This window comes from Phoca vitulina, unplaced genomic scaffold, assembly GCF_004348235.1.
Source record: "Phoca vitulina isolate PV1807 unplaced genomic scaffold, GSC_HSeal_1.0 scaffold30, whole genome shotgun sequence".
NCBI lineage: Eukaryota > Metazoa > Chordata > Mammalia > Carnivora > Phocidae > Phoca > Phoca vitulina.
In genome coordinates, this window is record NW_022589733.1 from 8444777 (window position 1) to 8460285 (window position 15509).

At 52.9% G+C, this 15509-nt stretch overlaps 1 protein-coding gene across 1 annotated transcript in view; it reads left to right on the plus strand.

Moving 5' to 3' along the window:
• SLC6A2 (solute carrier family 6 member 2) overlaps positions 1-15509 on the plus strand; it is a 43373-nt gene that overhangs the window by 3987 nt on the left and 23877 nt on the right. Inside the window, exons 2-3 of the mRNA XM_032424427.1 lie at positions 7984-8115; positions 10026-10263. Of these exons, the coding sequence (XP_032280318.1) occupies positions 7984-8115; positions 10026-10263 (370 nt within the window). The remainder of the gene's footprint in view (positions 1-7983; positions 8116-10025; positions 10264-15509) is intronic.

Genomic DNA, 15509 nt, shown 5'->3' on the forward strand with positions numbered 1-15509 from the left:
GGGCTCAGTAAACGGATCTGTTCTATTATTGTTAATTGTTTGATTATTTTTTTCAAGATTTTATTTATTTATTTGACAGAGAGAGACACAGTGAGAGAGGGAACACAAGCAGGGCGAGTGGGAGAGGGAGAAACCGGCTTCCCGCCGAGCAGGGAGCCCGATGTGGGGCTCGATCCCAGGACCGTGGGATCATGACCCGAGCCGAAGGCAGACACTTAACGACTGAGCCACCCAGGCGCCCCTTGTTTGATGATTTTTAATTACAGGCTAGACCCAGGAGTACAGTGGGGTCCTGAGTTTGGCGGGAGCAGAATTGATTCTGGGAGGAAATTAAGGAAAGGGAGTCAGGCTGGACAGCAGACACACCTCGGCCCGGGGAATCGAGAATCAAGAGCCGGGCTGTGCTCTGTGTTCTGAGAGTCTGACCTCCTCCCATTGCTCTTTGCTCACCTGGAAGATGGGGATTAACATTCCTGCACGGGGGCCCGTGAGATGTGATTCTGGTCCCGGATAGGGTTCTTCTCCTTCCCTAGTATGCTGAGGGTGTCAGGTGCCCATGGCCCATGAGGGTGGGAAACTTCTCGGCCAAAATACCTGGGCTTCCGGAGGCTGGATGTGAAGTGGTGGCTGTTGCAGAGGTCAGAGGTTTGCAATCTCAAGTGCTCTCATATCCGGGCTGGCTGTAGGAGGCCGTCTACACCCTGAGCTTGCCAAACTGATTGTTTAGCTCAGGTGCATGGGGCCCTCCACTGACGAGTTTGCAGGAACAAGTTGGTGCTCATCGGGGACTAGAGCTGAGTCTTGAATCTGGGGTCATCAGCATGATGTGGCTCATTGCTCTGAGCTGGCCAAAAAGATCTAAAGAAGCTGTTTCCAGCAAGATGGGATTTCATGGGGATAAAGGTTACACCCTTTCCTTTGGTCCCAGACCCAACTGCCTAAGTAAGGATTAGGTCACCGTGCAAGTGGAGGAAGGCCGTGGGACTTTCATTAGCCGCATCCTCCACATGAGTCACTGCTGGGAGCCACTTACTGCACAAGAAAGCATTTCCAACATGCCCACCATATGCCAGGAACACAGAGATGAGCAAAAGGCAACCCCCCCCCTTTAGGGAGTTCATAGTCTAGGGTAGATATCCTAAAATGTAACGTCATCTTGGATTCTGTTATTGGAAGTATCATATCCCGAATGAGGGAGATGAGGTTCTCCTATTCTTTGTGGGTAGCATTTCCTTCCATAATGTAGTTCTGAGCATCCAGAACACCCTTGTTTTCGTTCATTTTAAAGAGACCAGGACCGAGATGGAAAACCTCAACCTTCAAGGAGCTCTAGGGAAAGTCTCAGCTTCATTAATAAAAATCAGTCCAGACCCCGCAAAGTTGACAGCAGAGGAAGAATTGTTACATGAGGAGCACCCCAACATTAGTTCCCCTGAGTTTCACCCGCAGGGACCTCCTGAAAGGAGCCGGGGGTGTTCATCTATCAGGAAGTGGGCATGTTTCCTCGCTGGGGGTGTTCCCTGGTCTCAGAGCCAAGGTCAACTCAGAGGTCAGCTGGAAGCACCTAAGCTGAATGTGTAGGTCACTCTGTGGGGAGCTCCCGCCTGAACAGCAGGCGTGTTCCCATGCTCCCGGCTGATCTCAGTGAAAGGCAGGAGTCCACGGCTGCAAGACTCCACTTGGGCGGAAGTTAGGGGGATCCTGAGGCCCATGGGCAGGGGCCCACTGTGGTCCTTGAGGCCCCTAAACAGAAGATAAGTCTTGGGGGGGAGGAACCACGAGGCGTCACCCCATGGTTCCGATACCCTACCCTGGACGGAGTCTGTGTTGACAAACTTGAATGATCTGGGCTTGGTTTCGTGTAAGAACTGGAGCGTTTCGCTAAAGGAATGGCCGCATGAAGCCAGCTGTTTAGCTGGCGAAGGCTCAGAGCGGGGATGCTAAGGTGGACACCCAGTGCGCAAAGCATCGCTTTGGACAAGACCGATCCGTTTTGTTCTCCGTGGGTCTAAGGCCAGAAGGAAGGCGGAGGGACAGGGGAGGCTGCCGGGGGAGGGATTGAGGGAAGGGGTGCTGGCCAGATGGAGAGGTTGACCACCAGATTCAGCAAAGCCTCAGCTGACCGTGGGGAACTCGGAGACTGGGATGGCTCCCCCAGACTTGTCCTGAGTTGAGGTGAGGAGGCCGGGACTATGCCCTGATGTCAGTTGGTCAGTGGATACAGCTGTCTTGGGAAGGGGACGTGGCCTTGGGTGCGGTGGTTCTCTTGAACTGAGGCACTCGCCAAAGGCCTGACGATTGAGGGCTGAGCAGTGCCAGCCGCGGGGGAGCAGCTCCCTCATTCGTGAGGGGCTTCTGGGCAGCACTGTGGGAGCCCTTTGTGGTCATGGGGCTGGCGGTGGCCTGGGGGGACCCTTGACCCTCTTCCTGCCTGTGGTCCGCACACTCTTCTTTGGCCGCAAGGGAGTAGCCAGCCTCCCTTGGGACGGGGACATGAGGCCCCAAGGGACTGCCTCAAAGCCCCTCCGTGTTGGTGAGCCTCCAGCAGGCGTTCAAGGCTGTGCCCTGTGAAGGACCCGGCCACCCTCAACTCCACGGGCGATGGCCGACTTGCGATTTCCAGTTGCATGCACTGTCCTGCGTGATGGCAGGACGTGATTCTCGTGCACAGAGCACCGCCTGAGTGCCTCCTAAGTGCTTCTCCTCCATCATTGCCAGTTATCGCAGCAAACTGGTGACGCAGAGCCTGTCCTCCGTGCTTCCCCACATGGACCAGCGCTCCAACTCTGCAGGCCCCAGCTGGGTGTCGACTTGGAGTTAGCAGACCCCACGGGTTCAGGGGTCTCCCCACTTCAGATGCCGGTCAAGGTCTCCGGCTGACACCTGTGCTTCTGACCACCCGGCTGTAAATCAGGGGTTTCCAGGATCCCCTCGTCAGGTGCAGTCATTGGCTATGGCAGCTCCTAGAACTCAGGGAGGCACTGACTTACATCTTCCAGCTTGTTATAAAGGGTATGAGAAAGGATCCCGAGGAGCAGCCAGATGAGGAGGTACGTGGGGCGAGGTCTGGAAGAGTCCCTGCGGAGTTTCTGCCCCCAGGAGTTTCTGCCCTCGCGGAGTTGGGGTGGGTCACCCTCCTGGCACGTGGATGTGTTGTCCAGCTCAGAAGTTTTCCGAGTTCTGTAGTTCAGAGATCTTTATGGAAGCTTCGACATGTGGGCATCATTGGTTTTAGCTTCATCTCCAGCCCCTCTTTCTGTCCCGGAGGTTGCAGGCTGGGGCTGAAAGTTCCAAGCTTCTAATCAGGGTTTGGCCTTCCTGGGGACCAGGCCCCCACCCAGGAGCCCACCAAGAATTATCTCATTAGAACAAAAGATCCTCCTATCACCCAGAAAATTCCAAGGGATTTAGAAGCTCTGTATAAGACATTCCTATCACTCCCACTTAGAAAATTTCGAGGGTTTTTAAGAGCTCTTTGTCAGGAACGCAGAGCAGAGACCAAATATCTATATATCACATTATGTCACAGGGGGTCTGCCCTGGGCCCTGTGCTTTAGAGAGCTCTGTTCAGCCCTCCTCTGCTTCTCACCGAGGCCCGGGCCTAGAGAGCCTGCCCGCCCAGAACACTGCCTCCCCCCTGCACCACTCCAGGTACCCAGACCCTGGATTTCCCTGCGCAAACACCCCAACCCCCTTCTGGGGTCTTCGTGGGCCTCCCACCTCATTCCTTCTATCATGTGGCCTGTGCTGCAGGTGCGCAGGGCCCGGGTCCCAGGGGAGGCCGGGGGCCCATTGTCTGCAGGGGTGTGCACAGAGCTTAGACACGTGGATGCAAGAGTCCACACGTGTGTGCAGAAGGCCTTGCGTGTCATTGGACAGCGCTGAGGTGGGGAAGAAGCAGGGTGCGGGCAAATGGGCCCCCCCCATGCTATCACACTGCCGTGCAGAGCTATAAGAAGGGAGGATTCCAAAATTGAACCTTATAATAGAACCGTCATGGAGGTCTAGTTGTCGAGATAAGAAGAAGACAGAGCGTGTTTGATTTAAAAGGTATGGCCTGATGTGTCGTGTTGAAAAACGTGGCCACGTGGGGTGTAGATCTCCACGTGTACTCTTGCCCCCGAACCCACCCGTGCACCTGTGGGGAGCAGCACTGTCTCCTACAGAAATCTCACCCTCTCTTGCACCCTTATGTCTACTATGCCTTTGGGGTGTTCGGGGAGGGGGCACAAATCTGGCTAAGTATCGGCATGGACCGAGGTTTTCATGGAGATCTGGGGAAAGCCACGGGCAGTGACCATCCATAGCTGAGCTATGGGCACCAAGGAAATAGTTTTGTGGGTTTTTACTTCTTGGTATATCAGGGTGTGGCCAGAAGGCACAGTTTGAGGAATCCAGCCCCCAGCAGTCTGGGAAGTGGGTTCAGCTAGGTCTCAGGGGACCCTCCTCTCCTTCCTGCAGCCCCTCCCTGATCACACTCTCTCCACCTCACCCCAAATCCCCAGCAGGCCTGCGCCCTACCACCTCTAGATGAGCCCCCTATAGGCATTCGCTCTCCTTTCCCGAGCTCCTCCTCATTTGCCCTCCTCATCTGCCCGGGTGCATCCCACTCGGAACTTAGTGACCACTGGGCTCCCCTTCCTGAGGACTGCCATGGCATATGCACAGAAGATTCCAGAGCCCCTCTCTGACCAGTAGGGTTCCTCTATAGTGGTGGGGTGTCAGGCAGTGTGCACTGGGCTAGAGGTGCTGGGACAGATGCTTTTCTTACTAAATTCATCCAAGGCCATTTGTCAGAGTCCCTTTTACAGCTGACGGTTCTTTTCCTCGTGTGTTTGTGGGTGTCAGTGTGCAGGATCGTGAGTGTGCACAGGCGTGCATCTGTGTACATGCATATGGGCTGAAGGCTCAGGAGGATGCCCCGTAGGGGCTTCTCCAGGCCTGCGCACCAGCACCTGCACAACCAGAGCATTCCAGAATCAAGACAGGGTAGTGGGCTGTGGCCCCTGCGGTTCTCCGCTCTCAGGACCCATGCGAGGCTGCTTGCAGCTGTTGCAAGGGACAGTCCTACACATGAAGATGTAGCAGGCCCGTGAGAATGTGGTGGTTATAGGCCTTGCAGGACAGTAACTTCTAGAAAGTTTGCAATCCAGCCTCAGTTTCTCCAGGAGCTGCTGCAGGCCTGTTTCTAAGAGAGGCCTCCTCAGCTGACCTCAGTCACCCCTGAAATCCCTTTCCGGCTCTTCAGCTCTGCCCCAGCTTCCTCCAGATCTTTCTGCAAAGGGGTTTGGGCCAACTAGCTGGTCAACGTCTTCTTTGAGAATAGGGCACTGGCCACAGGGCAGCTTTCTGGTTTTTAGCCACACTCAGCTGTTTCATCTTTCTGGAGGGTTCTGGGCTGTTGCCTCCTGAAGCGGTGGCCGGCCCACATCAAATGCATTCAGAGAAGAGCCTCGGGCTTGTGCAGACCCATCCTCTTCCCTCCTTCTCTCCCTTGCTGGGACTCCCAGCCAGGCACAAGAGGAGATGAATCTCAGCCTGGGCAATCCACCTACCTGTTGGCAGGTGCCACCCAGAGGTGTAAGAGTTGAGAAAACTGGCCCAGGTGAGACACCTGGTTAGCTGGTTGACGTTGCACTTTCCCTTTTGTTGTAAAAAAGAATGTCCTGTCATCAGCAGCAAACCGCAGGGCCGAGATCTAAGCCGTGATTCCCGGCTTTTTCCTTCCCCACTGTCCCTTGGGCCACCGACTTCAGTCTTCAGACCTGTTCAACAGTCGGATAGCTCTATGCCCTCTCCTCTCTGGCTGCCGTCTCCCAAGGGCAGCAGTAGGTGGCCACAGACGGAGTGGGGCTCAAAGAGATCCAGGTTTGAAGCCCAGCTGCATACTTCCTAGTCTGGACAAGCTACTTGACCGAATTAGTGGTAACTCTCTCTCAGGGACGGTTTTACATGAATAATTAGTGTGTGGCTTAGCATGTAACAGGTACTCACCAATGTCACCACCACCAGCTACTTCCATCAGCATCACTGCCCCAACTGGGATTGCTGTCCCACCGTGGACAGACGTGGGTTCACGTGCCAGATCAGCCCTCTCTGTGTGGGAGAGGGGCAGGGGCGGAGTTTGAAAGCAGGAAATGAGGAGGGATCGAGAGACGTGGGCACCTGGGCATTGCAGAGAAGTCAGGCATGGACCAGGGGATGGAATATCGGGCCAGGGTATGACCAACAGACTAGACGGCTAAGCTGGCTCCAGATCCCCAGGGTCAGAACACCCTCCCCTCTAAGACCCTGTTTAGACTCATGGCCTCCACTGAGGCTGGAATGTTCTGGAATCTGCAAAATATGTTGGGAATGGCTCTGGAGCTCTGGAGGCAGGCAGACCTAGGCCTGACCCCACACCCATCAATGACTGGCTGGGTGACCTTGGTCAGGTCACTTGATTTCCCCAAGTCTCAGTTCCCTCCTCTGAAAAATGGGTCTATCAGATTTTTCTAGGTAAGTCAGATGGGATCCCAGATGTCCAGTGCTTAGTGTCTCCTCGATACATAGGAGGTACTCACTTTCTGGTAGTTTCTTTCCTGTGCCCACATGCTGATCCATCTTTTGCTACAGAAGGGAGAGGTTTCTGAGCACGGAGGCCAACACTTCATGTTTTGTCCTTAAGAGCCCCGGGCTTCCTGAGGAGAAGCCCTGGGAAGAAAGTGGAGATTGACAGTCCGTCCTGGGCGTGTTTGACCCGGGGTGCCATGTGACTTCGCCATGATCCCCTGTAAAATCGAGAACCATCTCTGCATCTTAGAGTTGATGTGAAAATGGAATGAGACCTTGCCCGGAAAGTGCCTGGAACGCAGCCCAGGACGTTCCAGTCCTCATGCTACCGTCATGAAATATTTCCCAGTTTCTGCACTTTGCTGGTGTGGGTGGGCCAGAGAGCGTTTGGTTTCCAAGGTTACGGCATCTTAGCCAAAGGCCAGAGGCGGGGACGAGGTGCACCTCCAGCTGCGTCAGGAAAAGGAGTTGGCATTTGGCTTCGGTCCCGCTTATAGCCGGGGCTGACATGGCACGTATCCCAGTGAGTCACCTCGTGACCTCAGAGCCCCCGTAAGCTCACCCCGGGGCTGCCGGGCACACGGAGAATCATCTCTGAAACTCGCCCATGTCTCATCCCACCGGCAACTCTCTCAGGGATGAGTCGCTGCCCCTTCCTTGCCAGGGGCCCCCTCTAGTTTCTGCGATGCTCTGGGTGGGCTCCTTCCCTGCTCAGAGACTTGCTCCGGGGTTTACTTACCTTCAGCCCCTGTAGCAGGGCGAGCGAGCCTGACGCGTTGGAAGACCTGAATGCGAGTCCCGCTTCTGTCGCTTACAGGACTGATTCGACTCTCCTTCTCTGCCATCAGTTTCCTCCCGGGGGTGGGGAGACATAGCGACCCTGTCTGATTATGTCTCTTAGTGAAACTAAGAATCCAGTGACCTGAAAATGAGACATATGGAAGCAAATTTAGAAACTCAATCATAGGTAACTTTGGGCACTGTCTCTCTCCCTCTCCGATCTCAATTTTCTGACCTCTACAAGGGGGCCTTGGGGCGATCGGCATCCCCCAGAGCGACGGTTCACGCAAGGAAAGGTTCTGCAGTTAGAGGAATCTGGTGAAGGCCGTACCTCTAAGCGTCCTCGAAGGCCAGAAGAATCCTGCAAGAAACAAGCCCGTTCAGCTTTGATGAAGCCAGATTTTACTGCTCTGACCACAGAAGCTCATTAGCATGACTGATGGTTATTCTTGGTACCCCCACAATTATCAGTGTGGCAATTACTTGTATTCGTGGCTCTGTGTCACTCTATTTATCTCCCACAAAACACCTTCGGGAAGTGGCCCGGGAGCTGGGGAATGAGGACCTTGAAGCTCTGGCAGGCACTCTGAGGGGCAGGCGTGAGGCTGGGCAGGGGTCCGGGGGGTCACGCGCTGCCTCTGTGTCCTCCAGGTGCCTTTCTGATCCCATACACCCTGTTCCTTATCATCGCCGGGATGCCTCTGTTCTACATGGAGCTGGCCCTGGGCCAGTACAACCGAGAAGGGGCAGCCACAGTGTGGAAGATCTGCCCATTCTTCAAAGGTAAAGCATGGGTCGGGGGGAGTCCAAGGTTATCTAAAAGATTTCCTCGGTGCCCCTTGGAGAAACTGCTCCAGAGGTGGGATCTGAGGTAGACCAGCTCTCGGGCGGGGGTGGGGTTGGGGTTCACGGACATTGGCGCGGTCAAGAGCATTCATCGCTCAGGGTTACGTGGAGAGCATTTGGTGTGTCAGGAACAGCTTAGCCTAGAAAGTCTAGAAACCTGGGGACCAGTCCAGCTTCTACCGCTGAGTGACCAGAGGGTGTCTGTTTCCCACGTGGGAAATATTTACGGGAGTGTCAGAAGTACCCAGCGCACCCCACTCTTCTCCGCTCACGCTCCCACGGCAGAGACATGGTCAACTGCTCATGGGCCTTTCTGGGCTCAGCTAGAAACCTGTCTCATGGTCCTTAATCCAGCAACCACCACTGATTGATCACAGTTGGGAGACGTGGTGAAGCCTGCTTGCATTTGGGACTTGGAGCATATCTGGAGAAAGTAGCCATAGCAACTGGCATTTCTTGGCCCCTGTACATCGATGAGAAGGGCATGGAGTCAGAATTAGTGCCTCCCAAGCACTGGTTAGTGACCCGGGCCCTGATGGCCCTGAGGGCCGGTATGATTCCTGTGCGCCTTTACTCAGGTGGCACGTGTCTCCTGACCACCTTCTCTGTACTCAGTCCTGTAGTGGACACGGGCTGGTACAAGAGGCTTATAAGACATGTGTATTAGTTAGAATTTTTTAGTTTAATTCCCAGAAATCCCACTCAAAGTGGCTCTCATGTAGAAGAGAATTAATTGGCTTATGATACAGTAAAGTCCAAGGGTTTCTGGCTAGCTTCAGGTGCATCTTGATCCAGGTGCTTGAATAAGATTACCTGGAATCTCTTTTGACCTCTCTCCATCGGAAGTCAGCGTCAGCATCCATCTCAGGCATATTCTTCTCAGGTGCGAGCAAAACTGGCCATCAGCAACAACAAGATGACCTCCTACCAAGTTTAACAGTGACACAAGAAATCAAAGACACCTTCTATCATCCTTAAAGGTCTCAGAGAGGACTCTCATTGGCTTCATTTGAGTCATAGGTCCCTCTATCAACCAATCCTTGTGGCTCTGGGCAAGCAGAAGTCTGAGTGGCCAGGCCTGAGGCATGTGCCTATAGCTAGGTCAAGGACGTGAGGGATTAGCCTTACCCAAACCTCACATGCTAAGAATGCTTGAGGCTACTCCCTTAGAGCAATGCTGCACAGGCAGGAAAAAATGTCTACTCTAGGCAAAGGCCTAGAACTAGCTAGCCCAAGAGGAGCTCCCTGTATCTTCAGGCAGATGGGATTGGCACACGCACAAAGCAGATGGTTGAAAGTAGGGCCCAGTGCTAATCAGGGAGTTTGTTTGGGGTTCCCCAGAAGCAGGTCCTGAGACAAGGATTTGTGTAGGGAGTTATTTTGGGAGGTGATTCTAGGAAGGACTTGTAGGACCCAGAGAAGGGGAGTCAGCCAGTAAAAGGTGTGTCATCAAGCCCATTCCACCGTGGGCCAGGGGCTCATCCCCCCGGGGAGAGAGCATTAGTGGGCCTCACTGTTATTCCGCCCCAGGGGTGAGGGACCCGGGATACTCAGACTCCAGTGCCTTCATCCACTCCGGTACTTACATCCGGCGGCTGCTTGGGGGCAGTGAGGGCCTGGCACTTCTGGCCTGCCTGCTGAGGGGGCCGAGGGGCTCCAGGGGCCAGAGAGAGCACTCCGGCAAAGGGCTGGTGGGTTTCCACGGCCTACGGGTTGGGCTGCAGAGAAGGAGGGGCGGAGGGGTCGGGTCATGCCATGGTCGGAGCTGGCTCCCCAGGAGACGTGAGAGGCTCTGGGATGGGGCCTGGGGAAGCCCCCGCCTGAGCCCGCTCTGCCCCCCCGCGCAGGAGTGGGCTACGCCGTGATCCTCATCGCCATCTACGTTGGCTTCTACTACAACGTCATCATTGCCTGGTCGCTCTACTACCTCTTCTCCTCCTTCACCCTCAAACTGCCCTGGACTGACTGCGGCCATTCCTGGAACAGCCCCAACTGCACTGACCCCAAGCTCCTCAATAGCTCCGTGCTGGGCAACCACACCAAGTACTCCAAGTACAAGTTCACGCCCGCAGCAGAGTTCTATGAGTAAGTCATCGGCCGCGTGTCCTATTCACGTGGGCACACCAACCGCTGTGCGGGGCAGTTCCTGGGCCAAAGGCTAAGGAAAAACCCCAGCCCTGGTTTGTAAGGTGTGCTGAGCAGCCGGCACCTGCTCGGAGCTGAGGATCCGGCCGTGGACGGGGCAGTGGCGGGCCCCGTGTTCACGGGAGAGTGGGGCTGGGGAGAAATGCACGAGTCAGCAGGCAGGGAAGCAAGAACGTTTTAGAGAGTCAGCGTGCCCTACATGAAATGAAACACATTGTCGGGAGTGTAAGTGCTCTTAAGGAACTAAAACCAGGTATGTGGTAGAAAGGGATGTTGGGGGGAGGGAGGAACATTAGTTCAGGTGGTCAGGGAGGGCTTCTCTGAGGAGGTGACATGAGAACTGATGAAGCCAGTCAAGGGGACATGTATAGGGGCTCGGCTGATGGAGGTGTAGCTTGGACCCGAGCGGAACTGACCTCGAAGCTGTCTCTTGGCCGGCCCCATGCTGCTGTCTCTCTGGGATTCCAGCGGGGTGAGGAGCTGGGGCTTGTGAGTGAAATTTGGGAGGCGGGAGGCAGGCCAGCTACGTGCACCTCAGGAGAGGTATTTGGACCACGTGTGCGTGAGAGTCACCGACTGGTAGTAGAAGACTGAACATCTTTTTTAAAAGACACTTTTTTTTTTTTTAAAGATTTTATTTATTTATTTGACAGAAAGAGAGACAGCGAGAGAGGGAACACAAGCAGGGGGTAGTGGGAGAGGGAGAAGCAGGTCCTGAGACAAGGATTTGTGTAGGGAGCAGGGAGCCCGATGCGGGTCTTGATCCCAGGACCCTGGGACCACAACCTGAGCTGAAGGCAAATGCTTAACGACTGAGCCACCCAGGCGCCCCAAAAAGACACTTTTTATATTGATACCATTTTAGACACAGAAAGTTATAAAAGTAACCCACAGAGCTCTTGTATACCCTCCACCCACTTGGCTCCTTATAGAACCAGAGTGCAGCGATGGAAATCAGAAAATTAACGTTCATATGCTGTTAACTAACCTGCTAAATTCAGACCTTTTTTTAAAGTTCATCAGTTTTCCCACTCATGTCCTCTTCCGGCCCAGGATCCGCTTCCCCTTAGTCTCCAATCTGCAGGAAGTCTTTGGTCTTCCCTTGAGTGTCATCTGTACAAGTTGGGTTGGTTTGCTCTTTTCTCCCGGTTAGACTGAGCTTAGGCATTTTGGACAAGAACACTGTAGAGATGGTGCTGCGTCCTTCCCAGTGCGCCGGATCGGGGGGTGGTATGTGATGCCAGTCTCTTATTACAGGGACGTTAACCGTGATGGCTTGGCTAAGACCATAGCAGCCAGCTTCCTTCTGTGTGGAGAGAGCATTATTCCTTTCGTCATTCACAAATGTCTTCCGTGGAGGCACATGAGGTTATCTAAATATCTTGTTTCTCATCATACTTCAACCCACAATTCTTAAGCATCCTTCAATGAGTCTTGCAAGCAAAGATGATTATGATAGCGTTTGTCTGATTGTGATTTTTCTATTCCCATCATTCCCCCTAGATTAATTGATTGGAATTCTTTTGTAAGGAAGAGTTGTCCCCTATTTATTCATTCATTCGATCACTCATTAATTCATTTTTTTGAGATACAATTGACATGTAACATTATATTAGTTTCAGGTGTACAGTGATTAGAAACACATATATATTGCAAATGATGACTACAGTAAGTTCAGTTAACATCCATCACGGCACATAATTACAAATTTTTTTCCTTGCGATGAGAACTTTTCAAGATCTACTCTCTTAGCAACTTTCAAATACACAGGACAGTATTGTTAACTGGAGTCACCTTGCTGTATGTGACATCCCCAGGACTTATTGATTGTATAGTTGGAACTTTGTATCTTTTGACCCCCCCCCCCCCCCCCTTTCCCCCCCCCCCCCCCCCCCCCCGGCCACCCCCCGTTTGTTTTTTTTTTCTATGAGTTTTGTTTTTTTTTTTTTTTTAAAGTTTAGGTTCCACATATAAGTGAGATCATATAGTATTTGTCTTTCTCTGTCTGACTTATTTCACTTAGCGTAATGCCCTCAAGGTCTATCTGTGTTGTCACAAATGGTAGGATTTTCTTCTTTTTTATGGCTGAAATTGTGCATATATACCATGGTGTGTGTGTGTGTGTGTGTGTGTGTCACTTTCTCCCCCCCCCCCCCCCACGGACACACAAACACACTCCATCATTTTTATACATTCATGCATCCGTGGATGTCTTGTTCCCATGTCTTGGCTATTGTTCATAATGCTGCAGTGAACGTAGGGGTGCAGGGATCTTTTTGAGTTAGTGTTTCCACTTAAGTACCCAGCAGTGGAATTGCTGGATCATAGGGTAGTTCTATTTTTAGCTTTTTTTTTTAAAAAAAGATTTTATTTATTTATTTGACAAAGAAAGAGAGAGCATGAGCATGGGGAGGGGCAGAGGAAGAGGGAGAAGCAGACTCCCCACGGAGCAGGAAGCATGACATGAGGCCGATCCCAGGACCCCGGGATCATGACCTGAGCCGAAGGCAGTCGCTTAACCCACTGAGCCACCCAGGCGCCCCTATTTTTGACTTTTTGAGGAGCCTCCATACTGTTTCCCACAGTGGCTGCACCAGTTTGCGTCCCCAACCCCAGTGCATGAGGGGTCCCTTTTCTCCATCCTCAGCTCTTGTTATGTCTTGTTTTTTGATGGTGGTCATTCTAACAGGTAGGAGGTTCTGATAGCTCATGGTGGTTTTTGTTTTTTTTTAAGATTTTATTTATTTACGAGAGAGAGAATGAGAGACAGAGAGCATGAGAGGGAGGAGGGTCAGAGGGAGAAGCAGACTCCCCACTGAGCAGGGAGCCCAATGCGGGACTTGATCCCGGGACTCCAGGATCATGACCTGAGCCGAAGGCAGTCGCTTAACCCACTGAGCCACCCAGGCACCCCTCTCATGGTGGTTTTAATCTGCATTTCCTCGTTCACTCATTTATGTATGTACGGGCTCGTGCATGGTTATTTTATTCTGTGGTTTTAAATCCAGAACCACTGACATTTATTTTGCGGTTCCCTTGAATCCTGTCATCCTCTAGTCCATCCTTTTATGTCTTGAAGTGGGTCATGGTCAGCTTGTCTTCAGCCACCTAGTGGAAAATGTTTGCATGGCGGCGGCAGGCTCCTGAGAATGGAGCATGGACTGTCTTTATTCCTGGGTGTGGGGGGGGGTGATCCCCACTTTAACAATCTCGACACGAGTGTCAGCAGATAGGCAGGAAGTCCTGTTGCAAGCCGCAGCGTGGGACAGGGAAATGCCGCTGGGACCTCACTGTCAAGGTGCACGTGGTCTGGAGTAGGACGTGGCAAACTTTCTATAAAAGACCAGATGGCAAATATTTGGGGCTTTGAGGGCCTTCTATGTCTCTTGCCTATTCTGCTTTATTTCCTTTTATCCTTTCAAAAGATAAAAACCATTCTTAGCTCACAGGCCACACGCCTGGATTGACTTGGGGGCCGTGGATTTGACTTGGGGGATTCCTGGTCTAGAGAGGTTCTCTATCTGTGCAGTTCAGTGAAGGAGCCCCATGTGGCCAGTGGAGCCGTGGAAACGTGGCCAGTGTGACCGAAGAGTTACATTTTTAAATGTTATTTAATTTTCATCAGTTTACCTTTAAAGAGTTGCATGTGGCCGTTGGCTACCACCTTGGACAGTTGAGGTCCAGAGGATGAGAAAAGATAGATTCATAAAAGACAGAATGCTAGGACCAGCATCCATCAGTCTGACAGATTCTCTACCCCAAGGACCTGGGAGTGAGTCCCGATTATCTGGAGATTAGGGTTCCTTTAGGCCAGTTTCCACCCCTGCCGTCTCAGGGTGATGGGACCAAGGAGATACGGTTTGGATAAAAGTGGCCTCTGGAAAGTCTGCTGCTTCCTGGAGCTCAGGGGAATTTGGGGCTCAGGACCTACACCGACCCTCCGTGAGCCCTTGCAGCAAATTTGCTAAGGCTCCCCAACCCGGCATGCCCCTCCCTCCCTCTGTGTATCCTATGGATTTCCAGCAGGCACCTGCAGAACTATGTAGGTTTTGGAATCTGGGGGGGAGAGGGTCCATCGTTGTCATCAGATTCGAAGCACATCTGCAGGCCCCCAAGGACCGAAGCACTGCTGTTACTTACAGTGAACATCTGTTCTCACAGCAGTGTCCTTCCTGTCTCCCTTGCTGTCCCGTGAACAGCTCATCGCTCACGATGTGCATCCAGCTTTCTGCTGACTTTCTTGGATGCATGACTTCAGTGGAAGCTCACACCCACCCCATGAGGTTTCTGTGACTCTTTCCCTCAGTGCACACATGAAGGGGCTGTGAACATTAGCTTCATTTGCAGATGAGACCGTGAAGCACTGGCCCACGGCCCCCACGGCCCATGCTGTGTTGAGCCCAGATTCGGGCCTAGACCTCCGTGAGTGAGCACCTGCTTCCACTTTGCCCCTACGAGCACCCCTCTCCTCACCCCAGCCCCTGCCTTGCTAGGCAGTGAAATCCAGAGCCTGCCGTCGTCCTAACCCCTGGCTTGTATTGCATTCTCACCATTATCAATGGTCATTATTACTCAGAAACATTGTCGTAGTCACAACTCCCATTTGTCTGGCTTAGGATATGTCCCTGTCGTTGCGCGCCGTGGCTTTTCATCCTGACCACTGTGGTCTAGAATTATTCTTGTTCTATGCCTGAGGGAACAAACAGGCCCACGCAGGAAATGACTTGTCCAGGATCATGCAGTTTAGAGGTGGCATCTGAAGTGGGTTTGAACCCAGGCAGTCTGGGAGGAAAGGCCAAGCTCCCAGCCCAGTGGAGCGATTCTGAACCACGTGGAGAGCTTTAAAACACACGGATGCCTGGACCCTATATCCAGAGACCCTGATTTCGTGGGTCTGGGTGCAGCCAGGGCATGGGGACTCTTATGAACAGCTCCTCGGAGACTCTGATATCATAGCTACTCTGCTTTCCTGTCTCAGAGCAAGATTCTTCCTGGTTCAGGCTGACATCCCAACAGGGTCCTGTCGTGGGAAATCGAGGAGTGGGGCCTCAGAAAATTCCAGAACCTTTGGGGAACTTACAGGTGGAGGTTTTAGGCCTCCGTAGTTTATGAGTGTGGTTTGGACCAGAAGGCAGCAGAGGAGGATGGTGCTGCTGATAGAGGCCATTGATTGGCTCCTCATTCTC